The following is a 24,051-nucleotide window of genomic DNA, read 5'->3' as shown; positions in this document are numbered from 1 at the left end:
CACTCACGTTGCCGCCACCGCCCAGCTCCTGCAGCGCAACGTTCATGGTGGAGTCGGGGCGGGCGGCACCTTAGGGCTCCCGGCGGCTGGCCCTTGCCCAGGCCTCGGCCTCGGCTCCTGGCCCCCAGCCCTCACCGCCGCCCGCCATCAAGGCCTCTGCCGCAGCCCCTCGCTCCGCCGCTGCCGCCGCCGCCGCCGCCGCCGCCGCCGCCGCCCCCGCCTGCCCGAGCCCCCTCCCGCTGCGGCGCCCCGCCCGAGGTGGGGGTAACGTGGGGGGAGGAGCGTGCCCGCCGCTGCCCGCTGCCCGCCGTCCGCCCTGTGCGCCGGGACCTGGACCTCGCTCGGGTGCCGGCGGCCACCCTCCAGCAACACTAGGACCCCTGTCCTCTTCAGGATCAGCCTACCCCCCTCCTAGCAACACACTCCTGCCAGCCACCCATAATTTCCATGCCTTTGACCCAGTCTCAACCCCCGGTGATATTTCTTGGCCCAATTCCTCGAACTGCAGGCCCTCCCACCCCCTTTAAACACCTTTGGGAAATTATGCTCCCGGGAGGAACATCTGTCCCCAGCAGTCCACACAGCCCCTCCTCAGCCAGCATGGGCAAAGCAGAACATGGGGGTCGACCCACATTCAGAGGGTCCATACAGCATCTACCCAGAGAGCACACAGACCCAGAGTAACACAGGCAGGCACTCAGCCCAACACATGGTCCCTGCACACACTCAGTATACACACTGCACACTCACCATGTAGACCTCGATAAGGCACCCAGAGCCAGCACACAAACTACACCGTCCTTCTCTACACACACAGCACACATATACAGCACACACACAAAGTACATGGGCACCACACACACACACACACACACACACATACACATAATCCACACTCTGACTCCACTCTTACATGTTGCTTCAAGACTGCACTTTTACTCCCCAAGATAATTGTTGTCATCAGATCATCTCACAAAGGGAGGGTTACAGATGGTGACAAATCGGCAGGGAAAAAAACAGCCATGTACAGATATTTAAAGAAAAGACGTGCTAACACTTCTAACTTGAGGAAAGCAAACCATTTTATTTGGGAGGTTTACAAGGAAAAAAAAAAAAAACACCAAGCAATATTTAACTGAGAGGCAGTAGTGTGGCATCTACGCATCTGCCATCTGCCTTCCATATTGTCATTCCTTAATCAGGCCTGGCGGTGTTGCAGTCTGCTGCACTGAAGAGTGCCCAGGCTTTTTGCCACCGTTTTTTTTTTTTTTTTTTTAAAGTGCCTCATCCTCGTCCCTCTTCCCCAGCAGAGTTCATGAATTTGACGTGAGAAGACTCAGAATGGGGGCAAATCCATAATCAATTTCTCAGCACTCACGTCAGTCCTCAGCTTGCTGCATAAGGTTTTAACATGGGTTGCTCTTGTGGCTGAGAAAGGGTGGATGATGAATGGATCAGGTTAAGAATGTGGACTGCTTCCTTTGGCATTCCCACCCCCTTCCCTTTCCCCCCCACCCCCACCCAATTGCATGCTCTCAAGTTGGAGACATAGGAGACAGTACAGTGTCATAGGTAGGATGAAGGATTCTGGATTCAGACTCAATGCCCTCACTTGTAAAACTGAAATAAGAGTAGTACCTATTTCAAAGGACAGTGTCTGGCATATAAAGGGCACTCAATGTGTTAGCTGCTATTTTCGTGTTATTGTTGTTAAAATTCTGCAGGTAGAAATGAGAATTGTAAGGCGGGAGGAAGCCTGTCCTATTTCCCAGGCATTAGAGTAGGTAGATGGGTTCTAAGTTGTTTAGTGGTTCCCTGTGCAAGAAGCTTTCACATCTAGCCATACTGGGGTCTGCAGCAGCAAGGCCTTGGGATATCCACTCACAACAAGTTTCTGGAGTTATTCATGTTCACTCTGATGCAGCATCGCAGTGGCACTCGCCTCTTCCCCTTGTCACCTACAAGCCTGGATGAAGGGAAACATGTCAGCAGAGGCAGTCTTGGCCCGTGGGAAATTCCACCATGGCATGACTATGTGAGTGTAACCGAAGCTACTATACAAGGGCTTCTGGCAACAGGCTCATTAGAAATAGTCCCATGCCAGGGCGCCTGTGTGGCTCAGTCGGTTGGGCGTCCGACTTCGGCTCAGGCCATGATCTTGCAGTCCGTGAGTTCGAGCCCTGCGTCGTGCTCTGTGCTGACAGCTCAGAGCCTGGAGCCTGTTTCGGATTCTGTGTCTCCCTCTCTCTCTGACCCTCCCCCGTTCATGCTCTGTCTCTCTCTGTCTCAAAAATAAATAAATGTTAAAAAAAAAAAAAGAAATAGTCCCATGCCTACTGCAATGCCAAAATAGAAATAGCAAGCCTATATAACACTTTAGTATATGCCAGCCACTGTTCTAGGTGGCCACTGTTCTAGGTGCTTTACCTCCATGTACTCATTTGCCCTTATGGCACTTATGAAGCCATTTTACAGATGAGCAGACTGAGGCATAGAAAGGCTGAGAGTCACACAACTCATAAGTAGCAGAGCTGGGATTTAAACCCAAGAAGTCTGGCTCCTTTCTGGAGAGCACTTTGGCAACATGAATCGAAAGGAGGTTATACTTCCTTCCAACATTAGTTGCTTGTCTTCTGCCACATTTTCTCTGAAAGGGTAAGGGGAAACACATCAGTTTTCAAGCCGGACAGATCTGAACTCAAATCTGGGCTCAATTCTTTATCAGCTGTATCATCTTTATCAAGTGACTTGAAAGCTCTGACCCTTAATTTTCTTTATCTGTAAAATGGGAACAATCGTCAGTGTCTCAGAGTTGCTGTGAGAATTAAATGCAGCCACGTGTGAGAAAGACTGGTACCTAGTTTTACAGTGTTGTCAGTTTCACTAGGCTTGGCCTAAATGGACATTTCCTTTCCATGCCTCTTTCGTGATTCGAGTTATTTATTAGGCTCATAACTATTCTTGACTACATGTTAAATACCCTACTCTGAGAGGTCGGAGATTGCTCTAATCTATAATTCTCTTTTCTTTCCTCTGTGTTTATCACCCTGACTCTTTTTCTTCTCTCATTCTATTGTTTTTTTCTCTTTCTCTTTTCTGCTCTTCTTTTCCTATAGAAATGATCTTTCTTTTGGTCTTTTTTCCCCTCTAAATTGATTATGAATTGAGAGGGAATGGACAATGGCTTATGTGCTAAATTTACAAGAACAATGTAGTCATGAAGATAATAAGACACATTAATGTCCAGTGTTGACAAAAATGGGAAATATGGGCACTCTCTACATTGCTGGTGGCTTATAAATTGATAAAACTTTTTGGCAATATGAATCAAAAGATGTAAGTGTATATATACACCCTTTGAACCAGAAAGTCTTATTCTGGGAAATTGTTCCAGGAAATAATCATGATCCATAGGATGTTTGTATCAACTAGCTTTTGCTGCATAACAACCCTCTCCAAACTTTGTGGATCAAAATAGCAAACATGTATTATTTCTTATATTCTTGCAGGTTGACTGGGTGGTTGTTCAGTTCCGGTTCAGCTCAGTAAGAGCTGGATGGCCTAGCTGAATGGCCTCACTGACATGTTTGGGCCTCAGTCAGGATGACTGGGCCCTGTCTCTGTATGGTGTCTCCTTCTCCAGGAGGAAAACCCAGGCTCGTTCATATGGTGGTGTCAGGATTCCCAGCAACAAAAAATGGGGCAAGCCTCAGTATATAAACAGTTTTCAAGCCTCTGCTTATCCCACATTTGCTAATGTCCCTACACGGCAAAGCAAGTCAGATGGTCAAGCCCAGATTTAGGAAGAGAGAAACAGAATTTACTATTTGATTGGAGGAGCTACAAAATATTGGAACCATTTTTTTCCTACAACGTTTGTTCATCACAGAACTGTCTGTAATAACAACAAAAACAAACAAGAAGAGTAGAGAACAAAAAAAAATTAAAGGTCTTCTCAAATAAATCAAACATCCATAAAATGGGATAACAATGCAACATTTACAAATGACTGAAAGGAAGAGTTAATGCTATAGGGAAATGTTCTCCATATAGAATTAAGTGGGGGAGTAAAAGGGTTGCAAAATCTTATTTTTGTGAAGCAAAAAAGTATAAAGCACAGATTTTATTTATTTATTTTGTTTATTTATTTTGGGAGAGAGAGAGAGAGAGCGTGTGCTCAAGCAGGAGTGGCGAAGGGCAGAGAAAAAATCCCAAGCAGGCTCTGAGCTGTCAGCACAGAGCCTGAGCAGGTCTTGATCTCACCAACTGAACCATGAGATCCTGACCTGAGCCAAAATCAACTCAGTCGTTTAATTGACTGAGCCACCCAGGCACCCCTAAAAAGCACAGATTTTAAAAAAGAGATTGGAAGGACAGCAACAAAATGGTAATATATCTAATGATGAGATTACTTTTAACGTCTTCCTTATGCTTTTCTGTATACAGTTAACAATTCTACTGTCCTGCACTTACCTAAGCACTTCACATATGTTAATTTAATCTTCACAATGACCCAATAAGATATAGTCTAGCAGTATCATTGTCCCTATTTTACAGATGAGGAACCTAAGACACAGGAAAGCTTACTAACATACCCAAAGTCACACATCAGGTAGAAGGGAGATCCTTGATTTCATTCTAAACTCCATGCTCTTTTAACTATTATTCTTTCTTCTAAGTCAAGTGATTTGTCTGGAACCAGAGTGTGGTGTTTGGTAAATGGACTATACCATTGGTTTTAAACCTTTAAAAAAAATCATCAAACACTTTTTCTTGCAAAAGTAATATACTCCAGAAGTAGAATAAAAAGATGAGATTCCATCTGCCAGGATCCCAGTAACATCCTCAGAGAAAACCATTATTAGTAGTTTAGTATGTATCCTTCCGTATCTTTCTTCTATATGCAATTACATACCTAAAAACACTGTGTGTATGTGTGGGTATGCATATATGTGTGTGTGTGCTTTTTCCCCATACATGAAATTATGCTCTACCCTCATTATTTGGTGACATTTGGCAGGCTTTGGAGATCTTATCATGTCAATCTACACAGATCTGCCTTATTCCTTTTTGTGACTTAATCAGTTTCTGCTAAATAGAATGAGTCCCAGAAATACCCTCATGGTATGGACTTCCTTTGACAGGCTGGGAGCAAAGGGCCCCCAGAGAGAGTTTAAGAAAGGAGAAACATAGTCATGAGAGATGTAAAAAGATGACCCAAACATATTTGTAACAGGTTGTATTTGTTTCCTAGCATTGCTGTAACAAAGTACCACAAACTGAGGGGCTTAAAACAACAGAAACTTACTGTTTCACAGTTCTGGAGGTGAAAAATCCAAAATCAAAGTTGTGGCAGGACCATACTCCCTGGGAAGGCTCTGGGAGGAAACTTTCTTGCCTCTTCCAGCTTCACCTGGCTCCCAGCAATCCCTAGTGTTCCTCGGCTTGGCTCCCCTTCCTCACATAACCTTTTCCCCTGTGTGTATGTGCCTTTGTGCATTTATCCTCTTATAAAAACATCAGTGATTGGATTTAGGGCCTACCCTATTCCAGTACGACCTCATCTTAGTTTAACTAATTACATCTGCAAAGACCTTATTTCCAAATTGAAGTTTATACTCCGAGGCTCCAGGTGGACAGGAATTTTACGGGGCTTCCTATTCAACCTGCTACATAGGCCTAAAGTTTCCACCTTAATAAAAGTGGCATTATTACTCAATTGACAAAAAGCATAGTATTCTGTTTAGAGCATATGGATCAAGTCCACTAGGCTTTGAGGTACTCGCAGTTGAGAAATTCAATGCACTGTCACAAAAGTCCAAACAAACTTAATTTCATATTAGTTGTGAAAACGAATTTTCATCTCATGGGTAGGGATGCAAAACTTTAGAATTTTAAGTAGAGGATCACAATTTAAAGGCCCCCTCCTCCCCCATCCACCTGGGTGGCTCAGTCAGTTAAGTGTCTGACTTCAGCTCAGGTCATATCTCATGGTTTGTGAGTTCAAGCCCCACGTCTGGCTCTGTGCTGACGGCTCAGAGCCTGGAGTCTGCTTTGGATTCTCTGTCTCCCTCTCTCTGCCCCTCCCCTGCTTGTGCTCTGTCTCTCTCTCTCTCATAAATAAATAAACATTAAAAAAATTAAATGATCCCCCCAACATTTTTATAACATAACTGTAGCTTATATAATGCAGTATCATTCTGATTTTGCACCTAGGTCTTTTGCTTTAATCATGACCTGGCACACACAGAAGGAACTGGAATAAGATTATTTAAGAAGGAGCTAACCAAATGAATTCCAAGGTAAATTGTTATTTCTCCAATCTTTTCATTCTGGGGGTAGACAAGAGAATAATTTCAATTCCCCAAAAGCACTCTCATCTCATCCTTAGCAAGAACTCTTATGGTCCCTTTAGCACTTTTGGTGAAGGGAGGCTCATTACCTCCTGAGACAACCCACCTCACATAAGGACAACAATTTCATCTACAAAACTGTCCTTAATGTAGGTTCTATCATCTCTAATGCTTCAAACTGGAACATGGAGGCTCAGAGAGATATGCATAGTATGCAAACACAAGAGGAAAAGCTTAGAAGGATATATATTAAAGTTTTCATGTAACTTTGTGTTTTCCTGAAATGTTAATAGTACAGTGAATACATTTTTTTTCAGATTTTATTTTTAAGTAATCTCTGCACCCAAAGTGGGGCTCTAACCTACAACCCCAAGATCAAGAGCTGCATATTCCACCAACTGAGCCATCCAGGTGCCCCAAAATGAATGTATTTTTTTTAGATTAAAATAATTGAAAGAACTTTGTTTTTCATATTCAGTGTTAATGATCTATTACGTTCTGAAAACAACTCAAGGTCCTATGAATGCATTTTTTTAAAACTATAATTATAAAGCCTTAAGTTCAAGGTCACACAGAAAGTGGCAGAGCCAGGATTGGAACCCATTGCTAGACAAATTCCAATGAGGGTAGAATTTTCTGGACTGTCTCCTAGTGACCCTGAGCTCCAGTGTCTTGTCATTCCGGGTCTCAGGGCTCCTTTCATTCAGCTGGGCCTCCACCTCCAGCTTTGGCTCTCATCCCAGAGAGCAGGATACAGCTGAGGAGGACTTGATAGGGATGAGACTCCAGGTCTGGGGCCTTGAGTGAATCTTGCACAGAGGTATTCTCTGGGACTACTCCCTCCCCCAATCCTGGTCCTCGAGGGCAGCCAACATTGCATTAGCCTCTGCATCCCTAGGAGTAGCTCTTGGTGAGAAGTTGTGGGAGGAAGGAGACCCAGCACCAGACAGCTTCACTAACTGTGTGATTTGAAGGGAAGGAGGTAAAGCGCTTCGGAGACAGTGGAGACCCCTCCGCCCCGGGTATGGACAGAATGTACGGGATGATTATTACCCAGATCATTGCTGTCGTCACCTTGGCCGAGTGTGGGACCTCCCCGCCCCTCCAAGGCCAATGATTGCGCCAGAGCCCCTGCGCGCTAGCAAGCAGGTGACGCTGCCGCTGACGGCCAGCTGGGGGTAAGGGAGAGTAGAGGGGGGCCTTCGCGTCGGTGCAGCGAGAACTGCCACGTGATTCCCCGCAACGACGGCAGGCGTACCCTCTGTCCCTCCCCATCTGCCTCCGGATACCCACAGGCTGGCGCCGCGTCCTCAGGCGCTCCGGGCTTCCCCGCATCACCTGCAGCCAGGGCGCCCCCCGCGTGGCCGCCATTCATTTCCTCCTACACAGCACGCGCAGCCCTAGCCTCCAGAGCCAGGAGATCTGCGTGGCGCGGCAGGCGCTTTGAGCCCGAGTTTCGGCTTCAGCAGCAGGGTTGAGGGTCTGCCCTGGTGAGCGCCCGTCGGCCCAGTAGCGAGATTCCTCCTAGAAGAGACCGAAATACACAGAGACTCAGGAGAGGCAACAGTGGCACGTAGGTACAGGGGCCAAGCATGGAGACATACGAAAGGCAGAGACACTTACGAGACAGACGTAGACAGAGACCACGACACAAAGCGATACGGGGCGCAGAGACAGATACAGACACAGAGAGATAGAGGGACATATAGATAGGCAGAGATAGACACAGCAGGGCAGAAAAACACTCCAGATAAACAGTTTAAGACCTAAAGACCAACCCGACACGAACGCGCCAACGGTGGTGACAGCACTCACCCGCCCGCTTGAGCTATTCCCGAATCCGCGGGATTCTCACAGTCCAGCACTAACCAGTACGGGATCCTCCCTCCCTCTCCCGCCGCCAGCGCGTTTCCCAGGTCCCCTCTTTCAGATGCCGCCCAGGCTCCAGGCTTCTGGCCCGGACCCGCCCGCCAATTCCCAGTCCCCCTTGCTCGCCTCCCTAGGCTCCTTACCAGACCCTCCTCCCTCTCCTTGGTTTCTGGGCTCCCTCCCGCCCCCCTCCCCTCCCCTCCCCAGACCCGCCTCTCCCGACCAGATCCTGCACCAGTTGGCCGGTAGGATTCGCCCAGCCGCCACTCCCGCCATTGTGCAGGACCCTCCCACTAACACTCCCTGCCCTCGTTTGAGTGCTGGGCGCGCTCCTGTGGCTCCCGCCCCGCCTCTCTCCCCTGGCCGGTGCCCGCCCCACCTCCACCGCGCCCCGCCTGCCGCGCTCTGCGGCAGTCGGGCGCTCATCGTCATTCCGCTCTTGCCGCCGCCGCCACCCCCGCCCCCCGCCCCCGCCCGGTCCCCGTCACCACCTCCGCCGCCGCCGCCGCCGCCTGCCCAGCGGCCCGGGAGGCGGAGGCGCGGGGGAGGAGGCCCCGCTTGGCTTCGCAGCCCCGGATGCTGCATGACTTCATCCTTCCGCCGGCTACCCTGCTGAGCTAGGGCCGGTCCGGCAGCTAGCCCGCCGCCCGCGCCCCGCTGCAGTCCCGCGCCCGCCCCGCGCCCGCCCCGCGCCCGCCATGTCCGAGATCCTGCCCTACAGTGAGGACAAGATGGGCCGCTTCGCCGCCGACCCCGAGGGCTCCGACCTCTCGTTCAGCTGCCGCCTGCAGGACACCAACTCCTTCTTCGCGGGCAATCAAGCCAAGCGACCCCCCAAGCTGGGCCAAATCGGCCGAGCCAAGAGAGGTATGCGGCCGGGGCCCGGAGTCGCCGCTTGACCCAGAAACCCTTCGCCGGCGCCCCCCGGCTGCGGTTCCCCGCCAAGCGCCCGCAGCTCTTGCCGCAGACCAGCGCAGCCAGCCGCTCGCCGGCCAGGGTTTGGGGGGGGGGGTGCCCCCGCTGCAGTCTTGTGTCCCTCTCTTCCCCTCTCCCGGGAACGCAGTGCCCCGGATTCGATGCTCTCCACCTCTGGAAGTAGAGTCCTGACACCCGGGCGAGGGGGAGGGGCCGGCCGGGGCATTTGGGGCTGCCTGAAGTGGGAACGTGGGGCTACGGGCCGTTTCTTCAGGATCAAACGCTGAATTGGTGGATGCTACGGAAGAACCTTCGGGTGCGAAGGGACGTCCGATTGGAGAAAGGACAGCGGGGCTGGGGATTCTGTTGTCCTCGTTGTTTGCATGGGGAGGGGGCTCTGTTGGTGCCAGGATCTTAAGAGGGCTTCAAGCGGCGAGAGGGTTAGGGTGAGGAGAGGGTTGGACCAGGCGAAAATTCTGTTTGAGAAGAGGGTCTGTTGGAGAGGGGGCTCCCACTAGCAAAAGGAAGATCAGCTCGGATGGAGGAGAGCTCAGGCGGCGGGAGGATTTGGACCGGGAGGTAGAACAACTGGCTGGAAGAGGGGGCGTTCCTGCATCGGGAGGGTTAGAGGGTCTAAGGGGACTGGGCTCGGCCGGTGGGTCGAGTCGACAGAATTCGGATGGGGAGGACACAGTGGCACGGGCGTCCGAGGGGCGTCGCTGGGCCACGGGAAGTAGCTGAGCGGGGCGCGAGGACACGGGGCCCATTCTCGCCGCCGCCCCCCGAGGCCGCGCGGCTGACGCGCTTTCTCCCTGCGCAGTGGTGATCGAGGATGACCGGATAGACGACGTGCTGAAGGGGATGGGGGAGAAGCCGCCGTCCGGAGTGTAGACGCGCCGGCTCGGGCGGCGGGCTCCGGGCCCAGCCCCGCAGCGGCCAGGAGCGCGGGCCGGCTATGCGGCTGCCGGCGCCCCCCGCCCCGGCCCAGGCGCCCGCGGGCGGGGGCTGCAGGGCCGCGCCGCCTCCGGGTTGGAGTCGCTGCCGCCGCCGCCGCCTGGCACTCCGGAGCTGTCCGCTTCAGCACCACGGCGGCGGCGGTAGCGGCGGCGCGGACCGGCCTGGAGCCCGCCGCCGCGCTCATGCACTTTAGAACCTCGGGCCGCAGCCCCACCCCGCACACCGGAACGGACACAGAGACCCGCGGCCCTCGGCCCCCGACCCGCCCCCTCCCGCACGACTCCCCTGCCCCGCCCCTCTCCGGCCGGTCAGGTCCGCAGAGCCGGCTACCGGCCGGGGTCGATTCGCGTGCGCGCGCGCGCGCGCAGCCAGGGATGTTTGGCTGCGTATTTGCATGAGCTTCCCACCTACCTGAGCCCAGCCCTCCAGGCTGCTCTTCTCTCCCACCCCTGTCTGGCGTGATCCCAGCCTTAGCCTCTTTCTAAGGGACTTCCTCAGCACATTTGTATTTTTATATCCGACTCTTTGTTTACTGGCTCCCCTCATGGTTCATGCCCTCCCTCCCCCAGTCTCGGCCACGCTCTTCTGCGCCTGGCAGATAGGATGGGTGTTGAGTCTGAGATGGAACAAGCCCTAACATGGTAACCAACCACATGGCCAGTCTGCCCAGGCCTGACCCCAGGCGGCTCTCTGGCAGACCCCTCCTCTCAAGGTATCACCTTCCAAGGGCCCAAGTCTGATTTTACCTTGGACCCCTGCATCCTGCCCCTGGGAACCCAAGTGAGGACTGCTCTGCACCTTTGGATGACACCTGTGGCCCTGGAGATGTTTTCACCCCAGGGGTGTCCTTTGTAAATGTTTCTCCATCCTCACTGTACCAGGAGTGTGTGAATAAACACAGACCTCCCTGTGTGTGTGTGGCCACTGCTTTGGTCTGCTCAGGAGCCAGGCCAAAATGGCTCCAATCCCTTTTGGGGAGGGGGCAGATAACTTGGGAATCTCAGGTGCATGTTGCTGGTAGGGGAGGGTTGCCAAGTAAACACAGGCAGGCCAATCTGGCTTGAGGACATCTTACAATGTAGCTTCCTTTGGTAAATATACAACCTAAGCAGGATAGGACACTAGAGCTTGGGCTGGAGCTGGGATCAGAAGCATAAAGCAATCTTGATTCAAAGTCTGCAGCCTCCTGTAGATAAATCCAGGTTGAATGGGGGTCAACAATAGGCCCCAGGGATGCAGGTCTCTGAGTCTGGCTGGCATGTGGAGCAGATATGCTGAGCTTTGCCCCAGGGGATGAATCGTTGGTAGTTCAGTAGGGTAGGGGAGGAAGTTAGGGAATCCAGGAGAGATCTGAGGAACCCAAGAAGGAAACCAGAAACCTTGGATTTGGGATCTAGTTTAACATGGGCTGTATTGTTTCATGTGGGGTTGCTCCCATCAGCTCTATCTTAGGCATGGGGCCTCTGGGATTGTGAGCACCTTGAATCCAACCCTAAGCCCTAAATCAGGAATTCCAAGTACTTGAAGAGCCCAGGGGAGAAAGGCTGGGAGGACTGGAGGACATGCCTCTGGCCTCACAGGTGAATGGCACTGAGGAAGTCCTCGTGATCCGAGTCCTGGAGGAAGCAGGGTGAGGTGGGAGGTCTAGCGGGTGAGAGGATCTCAGTCCCAAGGGCAAGTTGGGCTACAGTGAGTTCTTTACCCTTCTGCATGAGGTAAAGATGGAAGTGGAAGCCACTGCCATAGGTTGCATGCTTCAGGGACCAGCCATATTGGGCTTGGGCATAGTGTCTGATCCGAAAGTGGGGCGCAGCTGAGGTCAATGAGATGAACCGGCCTCCAGGGACCAACACCCGGCTCACCTGCAAGGCAGACAGAGAAGCCACTGGTGAGGAGTCCATCTCCAGGTTCTCAAAGGTTAGTATTGCCCCAGATGCCTTCCTATGTTCCATAGCTCAGGGCTCTCCATGGCAAGAGTGAGCCTTCTTCTCTGCCCCTACTCACTTCATGGGAGTAGGGCTATATTCTACCCAGGTAAGAGCATGGGAGTGATGTCAGGTGCATGGGCACTGCTTTCCTGTCACCCTCCTAGTCTGTGTTACCCATCTGGAACCTGGCTGTTACCTCATCCCTATTGGCAGCTTAATAGCTAACCATCAGCATCTGTGAGCCTGGCCACTCCAGGCCCCTATAATCTTTACCCAGCTTAACCTTCCCTTCCTTCTGGTAACCATGGTCCTAAAAGTGAGCCATTACCAATTCCAAACTATATCTCCTTCTGACTTCTGAGTTCTTTCAACCTCCCAAAACCCCAGTCCCTCCTCCCCACCTCTTGGGCTACCCTTTCTTGTTGCTCCCTCACCTCACTCAGCACCTGGTCCACAGTGTGGACACCTTCAGAAGACACAGTCCAGGGATCTCGTTCTCCAGCTAACAGGGCATCCAGTGTGCCCTTCTCAAGCACCACATCGAAGGAGCCACTGGGGAAGTCCAAGGCCCGCACATCCATGGTCTCCCAGCGCAGGTTGGGCACATGGGCATAGCGAGCCCGCATAGCAGCCACCACCACTGATGAGTAGTCCACACTGGTCACATCAGGGAAGCCTCCAAGAAACAGCTCATAGCTCAGGGCACTGTTCCCACAGCCTAGCATAGGAAGGGATGGAATGGGTGGCAAAAGGGCTAGGTTAGATTTGGTTCTCACTCCTGAAATTATCCATCTACTCTTGGCCCATCTTCTGTCAGCCTAAACCCTCCCATACCAAGGGAGAAGCAGCAGGGTATAAGAAAGAACACAAATTTTGGAGTCATAGTCATGCAGAACTGGGCACATATCCTGGCTCTAACATTTCTAGCTGTGTAGACTAGGGCAAGTTGTTTACATACCAGGAACTTGGATTTCCTACTGAGAAAAATGAAGATAGCAATATCTAGCCTACATGCAGGATGTGATACACTAAATTTAAAAACTAAGGGGTGCCTTGGTGGCTCAGTTGGTTAAGCATCCAACTTCGGCTTAGGTGATGATCTCACAGTTCGTGGGTTCAAGCCCTGCATCGGGCTCTGTGCTGACAACTCAGAGCCTGGAGCCTGCTTCAGATTGTGTCTCCCTCTCTCTTCTCCTCCCAGGCTCACACTCTGTCTCTCTCAAATATAAACAAACATTAAAAAAAAAACAAACCTAAAACAGCTGGAGAGTAGCTGCAGGAGCTCTGAAGCTCTGAACTTCAGAGTTCAAAGATCTAGATTCTGCTACCTCTGGTCACACAGCCATGGCAAGTCATTCAACTCTGAGCCTCAGTTTCCTCATAGACAGAATGGGGATAATACTGGCATCATTGGAACCATAACATTATTTGGATAGTGTTAGTATTATCTCAGTCCCTAACCTCTCAGAGAACCTTTGAGGATATCAGCTTTCAGAGTCTGTGGATATCAGACTTCACATTAGGGGTTAGTATCCTACTTTGGTTTCCCAGGCAGAATTAACAAGTGTGGGGGAACTCGGTGGGGACACACAATGGAGTGGATTCCTTGTAATTCCTTAATGTATTGAGCACTACATATTGGGTTCTGCAGATGAACAGGTAGCTCATGCTCTAGTGGGAGGAAAAGATGTGTATTCAGGCAACTGCCATATAATGCGAAGCGAGTTTCAATAAGAACAGTGTGCGAAAACACATAGGATGGCTCCTGTCCCCACCTCTGGTGGGTCAGCCAAGGCTTTCAGAGAAGGTGATAACCAACCAGAGTCTTGAAGAAGCCTAACACTCTGGTGGGAAGTACCTGGAAAGCAGTCCCAGAGGGCAGAGTATGGTGAGAGATGGGACAGAAGTTAGAGGACAGGACGTGGACCCAAAGCATAGGTGTGACTTCCTTTGAAGGTATGTGGGCCTCTTTCAGGCCTTCTTGTGGTCAGTCTCAGCCTGAAAATGGAGCTGGATGGCAGTTCTGGTTGACCCACAGCTCTTGGGATTAGATTGCCTTTAATCCTCATTTGCCTCCCTAAGAGGATCATAGGATCAGCTGTTAGGATAGCCCTAATCTAGTAGGGTTTGGCACCTGGACAGGGCACTGAGAGGCTGCTGGCTGGTCCTCAGCTGCCCCTTCCTATGTCCCTCCTCAGGCCCTACAGCTGAGGAAGAATACTATTTTGCCTAGGAAAACCCAGTGTGTGTTTTTCCACACTGGAACTACAAGCCCAGAGAGATACACTGCATGGAATCAGAGGTGAGGGTGGATGAACAAGAGACCCTAAGTCAGTTCAGGCTAAATTCCCACCGGGTTCTCTGACCCACAAACTCTTCACCACCTCACATCTGACCTCATATGCCCATAGAGCTCTGCCAACTGTGGACGAACCCAAATTTCCTTTCTTTGTCCCCCATGGTACAAGAATGGCATCTTCCAAGAGAAATTCATCCAAGGATGAAGAGAGAACAAAACCTGACCACAAACCAAATCATACTTACAAAGCAGCGATTCCTGGTCCTGCTGCCTCAGTGATTGGAGGCTAGCAACTAAGAGAACGGTCTTGGGAAGGCCATTGCTTTCCTGGATGAGGCTTTAGGGAAGCAGAGCCCTGAAGAAATGTGCCACATCCAAGAACCCATCACATGGGAGCCCAGAGCTATGCGGATCCTATCCCAGCACCAAGAGACAGATGTATAAGCCAAAATACCAATTCACTAACTTATAATAGGAAAAATAACCATCACAGGGACTGAGAAGGCTGTCAATCCTGGTCAGTCCCTTTTCTCTATACAGAAAATATAAACTGAAGCCAAATTATGATCAAAAGATTCCTATAAGCACAGAGTCAAGCAAGGAGAATCAGAGTTGTGTGACACTGGCAAAGCTGGGAAAGCCATATGCCTGCATCCACCATGAAGATATTCTAGCCATGGGTAGAAGACACACAATTTTCACAATTTCTGACTCCCATTTTCAATAATAATAATAATTATAACTAACAGTCATTAAACATAGGGTTCTATGCTAAGCACTTTGTAAGAATTATCTCAGGTCATCTTCAAGGTAGCTCCGGATAGAAGATAACCATAATCACCATTACATGTTCTCAATGGGGAAAATGAGGCTGCCCAAAGCGGATAACGAACTTGATCCTAAGGTCAATCAGTGGTTGAGCCAGAATCTGGATACAGGACTGTCTCACACCAGAACCAGAGCTATTAAACCACTATGCTAAACTGTCTCAAGAGGTCTACTCACCTTCAGTAATGACATTCCAACTTTGCCTGTATCAGTAGGACCTTTAGGTTGTAATTCACAATGTTTTTATCAGTTTGAACAGAGTTCTAGATGCCTCTCTATGCCCATCTGTGTTGTGCAGCAAGAGAAATAGAAGCTCTGGAGTCCAATGGCTCTCTTACTTCACCACTTACTTGCTGCATGACAGTAGTAGGCACTGTCAGTGCTCTGACTAGATCCCTTTGGAGTGTTTCTAGGTCTTGGCCTGTGTTCTGATAGTTTGGGTTTCTGACACTTTAGGCTGAAACTACTCTCAGGGAAACTTTGCCTATGATCCCAATCCTCCTTGGCCTTTCCCCCTTCCCTCTTCCCTCACTCTCTTATCAATTTCTCCTTCAAGCACATTCGTAATAAATGACTGGGACATGAATCCTAAGATGAGTCTTAGATTTGCTTCTAGAGAACCCAACTTGAGACAATGACCTAGAGCAAAGGTCACTAAATCTAGCTTGCCACCTGTTTTTATAAAGTTTTACTGCTATACAGCTATTATGTATCATTTACTTATGTATTGTCTGTGGCAGTACTGAGAAGCTATGACAGAAACTAAATAGCCCACAAAGCCTATGGTATTTACTACTTGGCCATTTTCAGAAAAAGTTTATCAACCCCTAACCTAGAGTAAGTCTTCTACTAATTATCACTAACTTCTATGGGTCGTCATGAGGACTAAATAAGTGAAAAAGGGCCCAGCACATTCCCTAACACCTACCAGGTGCTCAACTTATGTTTGCCAAGGTGGAATGTTCCATAGGGTACTCCCAGGTTGTGGGTCCTGTTCTTAGATTTTGAGAATCTTGCCTAGAAAGTTTTCCTCTCTGATTTTGAGACTCTTCTCCCCTCTACCAAGAAAAGGCAACCTCCCAGTCAAGCAGATATTAAGGCAGTGTTATTCTGCGAATCACCAGCATGAGAATCAGCTGTGGGCCTGCTGAAACTACAGAATCCCAAGACCCACCTTAGACCATCCCCGGAATTAGAATCTCAGGGGGGCGGGGGGGGGGGGTCAGCTTTCCAGGTGATTTTGATGGACACTAAAGCTTGAAAACATAGATCTATGGTAAATTTATAAACAAATACAATGGTTTAAAAGCACACAACTCAAGAGAATTTTTACCTCTGGGGAAAAGGGGTTTGGGGGACCACACAGAAAACCTTAAATATACATGGGGACTTTTATTTTGCCAGGTATTGTTCTAGATAGCTTTCATACTCAATTATCTTAAAAACCCAATAAGTAAGTACTCATTTTTTTAAGGCTGAGAGAATGAAGGTGCAGAAATTTAGGTGTTTTTTGTCCATGATTCCACAGCTTAAGATTCTATGCTTCTGTCCATGATTTCCACGGTTAAGACTACATAAGCGAAGAGTTAACTACCTCCAGGGTCCAAGTTCCTAAGCACTAAGTTATACTTCCTTTCTAGTCCTAGGAATGTTCTATTTCTCAAATTGAGTAGGGTATACAAACACAGATTATTTATATCTTACACATATACTGTATTATAGATGTCTCATATATAAGAAATATTTCACATAAATATAAACATACTTTTACAAATACCAAAATCAAAACTATAATTGGAAGGAAACCCGTTGCTCAAACTTCACTGGAACCCCCAAGGCTGGCAGTGGGAGAGAACCCTGAGGGTGCAGCTGGACCTCTCAGAGCCCGACCTTGAATCCCTGCATTTGAACGTTCCTGGTTGGAGAATCACACCAATCTTGGCTGCAATCTCCCCTCCGACCTCAGAAGGCGCTGTCCTCGTCCTCACTGCACTTGGGGGTTAGGACCAACTTTCAGTTAGGGCTCGAGAATGAAGAAAAGTCTCTAGATGACAGTGGCTTCCGGTGCCCATTGGCCCTAAAAGATAAACGCCAGGCATCGTGCTCGAGGTGCCTGAACGTGCCTTATCCGACTTGAGCTCGCAGTTCCCTTTCTAGAAGTGAATTTGAAGCTCAGAACGAGTTCACAACTTATCCTAAATCATACAGCCAACTAGCGTTGGGACTTGAACTAGGTCCTCTGAGCTCTCGAGTGCTCGAGGCTGCCTCTCGAGAGACCGGGACAGGGTCCTAGAACACCTACCAAACTCAGAGAGAGACTATCTTCCTCCACGGGGCCCTTGAACCAGGAATCTCTTGACTCCCGTCGCCCTGGCTAAAGACTACCGAGATTCTGAAGGTACTGGATCTTGGCTCCCACTTGAGTGTCCTCCGAGAGGGACAAACAGACTCGAGAAAAGCGGACAGGGCCAGGCCGGGACAGGACGGGTTCAGCCAGTTCCACCTCGGCTGCGCAGCACCAGGACTACCCACCTAGCACGAGGATACGGTCTTCGGGCCGCAGCTCCGGCTCTAGGAGTGCACGGAAGGAGGAGAAGTCCCCGAACCACTCGTAAGGGGCAGAGTCAGCCGCATTCCGGTAGCGCTGGTCCCAGTACTGCACCTCACGGTACCAGCAGTTCTGCTCTGGTATCTCGGGCGGGGGTGCTGGGGCCCCTGGAGAGGCCATGCCTGCAGCTGCAGAACCGCCAGGACACACAGCCCGCACCTCTAGACTGGGCTTGGCGCCCCTATGTAGCCAATCAGGATGGTAGCATTCAGGGGGCGTGGCCCTTGTGTCTCCGCCCACCACCTGCAGTTGCTCAACATAAACACGTGGAACTTCCGTTCTCTAGTAAGCGCTCTTTGAAGAATACTCCGGGTAGGAAAAATTACAAGGTTCAGAACTTGAATCCTCCAACTGCACTGCGCCCTCACTTCTGAGAGCCAAACTCATACTAGTATCAGACTCACTCGGCTCATCACGGCTTCTTTCATTTCAGTTTGTCCGGCTCCTTCAATTAAGAAGTCTGAAAGTGAATGAAAGATTCATTTCTATCCAGTTTTGAGCACCCTAAAGGCTCACAGAGGAGGTGGGAGGGGCGCGGACACAGGTCTTGTTCTCCAGGAGAGACTGGCATGAAACACAGACGAAGTGTGATGCCAAGTGGGGGAGGACACGAACAGGAATGTTGCTTTTCTGTTGCATCTATTTTAGCACCTGTGTGCCCAGAATCAAGTATGTACGGAGGAGTGAGATTGTTCCTGCACAAATGGAATGTGAAGTCCATCAGGAAAGAGGTGGAAGAAGTAAATTTTAGTGGAGTAAATAGGACACTGGAAACTGGTTAGCTATCAGTCGGTTGGGATGGCCGGCGTGGGGAGCGGAACCTAAGTGCAGAAGGGTTGGGCTTCCGGGGTGGCGGGCCAATACGAGCGACGCACCGTCAAGATGGCGGCAGGCCTACGGAAACGCGGCCGGGGAGGTCCCTTAGCTCGAACGGCGGGATCCTGCGGACAATGGCTACGGCGCGCCTGGCAAGAGCGGCGCCTGCTGCTGCTGGAGCCGCGCTACACGCTGCTGGTGGCCGCCTGCCTCTGCCTGGCGGAGGTGGGCATCACCTTCTGGGTCATTCACAGGGTGGCATGTGAGTGCGCCGAGGAGGAGGGGAGGGTAGGGAGAGGGACCCGAACCCCCTACTTAAACTGGGACCCAGATTCGGAGCTGAAATCTAGCCCTCAAATCCAAGCAGTCTTCAATTGCAGACCGTAATTTTTACCCAGGTGCCAAGCCTGCTCCACAGAAAACCAAACCCTATCTTAATCCCTCCCCCATTATGGAAGGGGCGACCCTAGAGATTGGCCCTCTGGCCTGAACATACAGCCTGCCAGGTTAAGAAAATAAACCAGCCTAGAAATCAATCAAAGACTTGGGTCCGAGTTCATGTACTGCTGCTCCTTCATGCCTCTGTGGTTTTGGACATGTCCCTTCCCCTGTGGGGTCTCAATTTTCTCATCTGTTCACTTCTGAAGTCTCAAAAGTCGTTTGTCAATAATGGCAATCTGTGACCACTTGAGTCCTTTTGGTCTTATTGGGGGCTCCTTTCCAGGCTGAATCTAGATACTGGGCTGAATGAAAGCTTTCTTGCTAAAGATGATTAATTCAGCACATATTTATTGAATGTTTATTACATGCTTAACACTACTAGGTGCCAAGGGTACAGTGGTGGAAAACGTAGACACATTCCCTATTTAGATGTGTGAGCTTGGACAAAAGTGAGTTAGCAGAAAATTACAGTGCATCATAGTCCTTATAGTAGTAAGGGTACCATAAAGGACACAAAAGGGCACTTACATCAGACTTGAGTTAAGGAAGGCTTTCTAGAGTCCCCCTTGAAAGGTTAAGAGCTAGCCAGTTGAGGAAATAGAGAAAAGGGGAGGAGAAAGAGCACTCTAGGCAGGCAGAGCCCTGTAACTAAAACGTTCAGTCAAAAGAGAGTCGGCTTCCTTTGAGAAACTGAATGTTTTTAGAGCTGGAATAGATAGAAATCAAGTTCAGGTGGTAGTGAGAGAGGAGATTGCAGAAGTTGAGACCAGATCCTGAAGCAGTCTGTAAGTTGTGTTAAGGAGATAATTAGCATGGTGGTTAAGAATTTAGGACCTCATGGAGTTCTAATCTCATTTCTACCCTTCCTAGCTCACTGATCTTGAACGAGTCACTTAACCTCATTAATTCATAGGTTCCTCTTCTAAAAATGGGAATAATAGAGTTTGGTCTTTATTTTAAGAGCCTTGAGGAATCATCGAAGGGTTTTAAGCAGAGAGATCTAACATGATTTCTATTATAGGAAGCACTTTCTGGTTGCAGTGTGGGAAATATGTTGTGGGGTGAAAGTGGAAGCTGGGAAACGAATTACGAAGTTGTTGCATCATTGAGGCTAGAAATTGTGTCCGGTCCAAATTTGAATATGTAATAGCAGAAGAGGATGAGATAGTAGAGTCATGTAGGATGAAGAATAGGCAGGATTTGGTGATTGGGTGTTGGAAATAAGAAAGAAGGAAGTGTCAGAGATGTTACCCAGGTTTGTGACCTAGGCAGCTGGGAGGTTGATGGTGCCATTCATGGAACCTAGGAAGGGGAGCAGATTTGGAGTGGATGGTTGTGTTCAATTACAGACAAGTTGCAGATGCTTGGGTTCACCCAGAGAATGTCAGATAGGCGGTTAGATAAGAGTTGTGATAGAAGTCCTGGGAATGAGCTGGAACTCTGTGTTTTGTTTTGTTTTTTAAATTTTTTAATTGTTTATTTATTTTTTGAGAAAGACAGAGTGCAAGCTGGGGAGGGGTAGAGAGCAGGAGACACAGAATCCGAGGCAGGCTCCAGGCTCTGAGCTGTCAGCACAGAGCCCGACACGGGGCTCGAACTCACGAACCGCGAGATCATGACCTGAGCTGAAGTTGGATGCTCAACCGACTGAGCCACCCAGGCGCCCCTGGGACTCTGTTTTGATGGGTGGATGTGTGGGGGGGCAGACAAGTTCTGAACTTAGAAGTAACCACACCATTTCTGTCCTTTTCCAGATACAGAGATTGACTGGAAGGCCTACATGGCCCAGGTGGAGGGCGTCATCAATGGCACCTATGACTATACCCAACTGCAGGGTGACACTGGACCTCTTGTGTGAGTGGGGATAGCAGGTTCAGTGAGGACATGAGGGGCCGACTGGATACCAGGCTGAATAGCCTGAACCAGACTCCTCTTTCAGGTACCCAGCTGGCTTTGTGTACATCTTTATGGGGCTGTATTACGCCACTGGCAGGGGCACTGACATCCGCATGGCCCAGCACATCTTTGCTGTGCTCTACCTGGCCACCTTGCTGCTTGTCTTCTTGATCTACCACCAGACCTGCAAGGTGAGTCCATGCTACCAGGAACAGGCGGCCCCAGCTGGCTGTGCTGGGGAGTCAGGATGGCTCAGGGTTGGTGAGCTGACCTTGTTCTCCATTGTCTCACTTCTCAGGTACCTCCCTTCGTCTTTTTCTTCATGTGCTGTGCCTCTTACCGTGTCCACTCCATCTTTGTGCTGCGGCTCTTCAATGACCCAGTGGCCATGGCGCTGCTCTTCCTCAGTATCAACCTCTTGCTGGCCCAGCGCTGGGGCTGGGGCTGCTGCTGTTTCAGGTCACCACCCCTTCCTTCTCCCCCTCTCTTACTCTGTATTTCCATCATTTCCTCCCCCAGTTTTCTGCAGCGGAGGGAGTAAGGGAGTAACCAGACAATATATGGGTCAGTCAGGGTCCCACTAGACAAGTCTAGGATCTGTAGAAAGTCTCCGCCCCACCCCTCAAGAACATATACCCTGTTCCTAGCCTCTGTTCCCTCTAGACAGCATCTGTTGTTGGAGTTGGCCCTTGCACATTCTGAATACTGTAAATATGTATTTGCTGGCTCAGTCTGGTTATAGAGGCTTGATATCTGCTCCTTACCCTCAGTCTTCTCCCAGGCTGGTTTATCCTTTTTCCAGCAGTTTTAAGGGTGGACCCCTTCCCAGAGCTTAGTGGCAGGGGAGGGGAGGAGTTGCCATGTGTGTGTGGGTGGGATACATGGCGCTGGAGCTGATCTCCACCCTTCCTCTCCCTTCCCTACCCTAGCCTGGCAGTCTCTGTGAAGATGAACGTGCTACTCTTCGCCCCTGGGTTACTATTTCTTCTCCTCATGCAATTTGGCTTCCGTGGAGCCCTCCCCAAGCTGGGCATCTGTGCTGTCCTTCAGGTACCCCTTCCACCCCTTCCCCTTTCTAATGAAGAGGGGGGCATTCTCTGGCCTTCTTCCATCATTGAGACTTTCTCAGAGCTAACAGACAGGGTTTTGGAGTTGATTTTGGACTAGGCAACCGTTACCTCAGGGCTTTACTTTTATTAGCTATAAAATAAGGGTGTTGAACTATATGGTTTCTGAGGGTCTCTCTCATTCTGCCCATTTATGACTTGGTGAATCTAAACTTAAATCACTGTTATTACCTGCCTTCTCAGCTTCTTTGGCCCCAGACTCTGGTCTCGATGAGGAGGCTGGCTTTCCTGCTATTCCTGGTGGGAATTTGAGAACCTCTGAGACCTACACCCTCTGTCCACTCCCCTTGGTGATTAGCATGAAGGCTGGACTTGAGCCTGGGCAGCTCTGCTGACATCACACATATCCTCAGGTTGTGCTGGGCCTGCCCTTCCTTCTGGAGAACCCCATTGGCTACCTGTCCCGTTCCTTTGACCTTGGCCGCCAGTTTCTCTTCCGCTGGACAGTAAACTGGCGCTTCCTGCCTGAGGCCCTCTTCTTGCATCGTGCCTTCCACCTGGCATTGTTGGCCGCCCACCTCACCCTGCTCTTGCTCTTTGCCCTTTGCAAGTGGCACAGGTGAGAAAGGGGAGCAGTGTCACGGGTCAAGTTGGGGCAAGAAGTATAGGGCCTGCTTGGGGGAGACGTGAAGTTCATGGGGGGTGAATCTAGAGTTTGGCCTAGGATGGGGGCTTGATAAATGTTTGAATGGCTTCTCCCCAGGACGGGGGAAAGTATCCTGTCGCTGTTGAAGGATCCCTCCAAAAGGAAGGTTCCACCACAGCCCCTCACACCCAATCATATCCTTTAAATCATGGGAAGGTAAGTCTTGCCCTCTCCAGGGACAGTTGGGGTTCTGGTCTGTTAGCCCTGGTGCCTGGTGACCGGCGGGGGGGGGGGGGGGGGAAGGTGCCAGTAATAGCTGCAGGCCCTGTTCATGGAGGAGAGCACTTTACGTATTTAAGTGTATTTTATTCTTAATCTTAAATATTATTTGATTTGCCATTATGAGTACTCACTCTGCCTGGTGTGCTAAGAGATTTACATACATTCTAACATGTAAAGCTCACAAGAGACTCTGAAATAGGGAGGGTTTTGTTTGTTTTATTCTCATTTTAGAGATGACAAAATCAGGGCATTGAGGAGTTTGGGTAATTTACCTAGGTCACACAGCTTGTAAGTGATGGATTTAAACTCCCTGGGCCTTATGGCCCTGGTATTACTGTCTCCACATTAGATTGAGGCACAGGTCTGGAGAAGTTAAAAAATTCGTCCAGAAGTATGCATCTCGGAATGCCAGAGCCGGGGGCTATCTGACCCCAAAACCTTTGCCCCTTTGCTTTGGAACCTCCCTCTCCCCTCCTCCCCTCCCCCCCCATCCCAATTCCTGCCCCTTCTGCTCCTGCCCTTGGCCTTGACCACTGCATACAGATCATCTCTACCCTCTTCACCTCCAACTTCATTGGCATCTGCTTCAGCCGCTCCCTCCACTACCAGTTCTACGTCTGGTATTTCCACACACTGCCCTACCTCCTGTGGGCCACGCCTGCACGCTGGCTTACACATCTGCTCAGGTACTGGCTGGGACACCCTGGGCGAGTGGGAAGGGCTAGGGAGTTCCTCGTCGCAAGGCTGACTGTGGAGGGTTGGGAGCGAGCTACGGGGCTGCAGGTCTAGAAACTGGGCAAAACCTGAGCTTTTTTCTCCTCTCCAGGTTGCTGGTGCTGGGCCTCATTGAGCTCTCCTGGAACACATACCCCTCCACATCCTGCAGCTCTGCCGCCCTGCACATATGCCATGCTGTCATCCTGCTGCAGCTCTGGCTGGGCCCCCAGCCGTTCCCCAGGAGCATCCAGCACAGCAAGAAAGCCCACTGAGATCCACTTCCCTTCCCCTCCAGTCCACTCTTAGGACCCTGGATGGGGATAGACTCTATGCCTTTCCCAATAAACCTTACCAAGCCCACTGCTGTGCAGCCTACGTGGAGGTGCCTACACCAAGCCGTGAGGGGCATGCACACTGCAGATGAAGAAC

At 50.3% G+C, this 24,051-nt stretch overlaps 3 protein-coding genes across 6 annotated transcripts in view; 2 read left to right on the top strand and 1 right to left on the bottom strand.

The window, feature by feature from the left end:
• Positions 1-17,919, bottom strand: part of LOC115523890 (EEF1AKMT4-ECE2 readthrough transcript protein) — a 31,771-nt gene extending 13,852 nt beyond the window's left edge. Inside the window, exons 1-3 of one of the 3 annotated variants that reach the window (XM_030330172.2) lie at positions 17,682-17,919; positions 12,457-12,740; positions 11,480-11,956 (exon numbers count right to left, since the gene is read on the bottom strand). In XM_030330172.2, coding sequence (XP_030186032.1) covers positions 11,669-11,956; positions 12,457-12,740; positions 17,682-17,877 — 768 coding nt within the window. In that variant the 5' untranslated portion in view covers positions 17,878-17,919 and the 3' untranslated portion in view covers positions 11,480-11,668. Of the gene's footprint in view, positions 1-7; positions 102-11,479; positions 11,957-12,456; positions 12,741-17,681 lie in introns of those variants that run through there. The other 2 variants (XM_032594717.1, XM_032594718.1) reach the window with 2 other exon arrangements.
• Positions 8,760-10,061, top strand: CAMK2N2 (calcium/calmodulin dependent protein kinase II inhibitor 2). The gene is made up of 2 exons (XM_030330174.1): positions 8,760-9,089; positions 9,958-10,061. Exons 1-2 carry the CDS (start codon positions 8,921-8,923, stop codon positions 10,026-10,028), a joined length of 240 nt encoding a protein of 79 aa, XP_030186034.1. The 5' UTR covers positions 8,760-8,920; the 3' UTR covers positions 10,029-10,061.
• Positions 17,920-18,633: 714 nt separating the features above from the next.
• ALG3 (ALG3 alpha-1,3- mannosyltransferase) lies at positions 18,634-23,982 on the top strand. 2 transcript variants are annotated; one of them, XM_030329686.1, is made up of 9 exons: positions 18,634-18,798; positions 20,769-20,868; positions 20,954-21,101; positions 21,209-21,369; positions 21,840-21,960; positions 22,391-22,596; positions 22,741-22,817; positions 23,447-23,591; positions 23,732-23,982. In XM_030329686.1, exons 1-9 carry the CDS (start codon positions 18,708-18,710, stop codon positions 23,892-23,894), a joined length of 1,212 nt encoding a protein of 403 aa, XP_030185546.1. In that variant the 5' UTR covers positions 18,634-18,707; the 3' UTR covers positions 23,895-23,982. The 2 variants fall into 2 exon arrangements, with proteins under 2 accessions (XP_030185546.1, XP_030185545.1); XM_030329685.1 differs by having other exon boundaries at positions 18,634-18,835.
• The last annotated feature ends 69 nt before the right edge of the window (positions 23,983-24,051 follow it).

Source organism: Lynx canadensis, chromosome C2, assembly GCF_007474595.2.
Source record: "Lynx canadensis isolate LIC74 chromosome C2, mLynCan4.pri.v2, whole genome shotgun sequence".
Taxonomy (NCBI): domain Eukaryota; kingdom Metazoa; phylum Chordata; class Mammalia; order Carnivora; family Felidae; genus Lynx; species Lynx canadensis.
The sequence above is the reverse complement of the archived record's forward strand: the minus strand, read 5'-3'. Positions and strand labels throughout refer to the sequence as shown.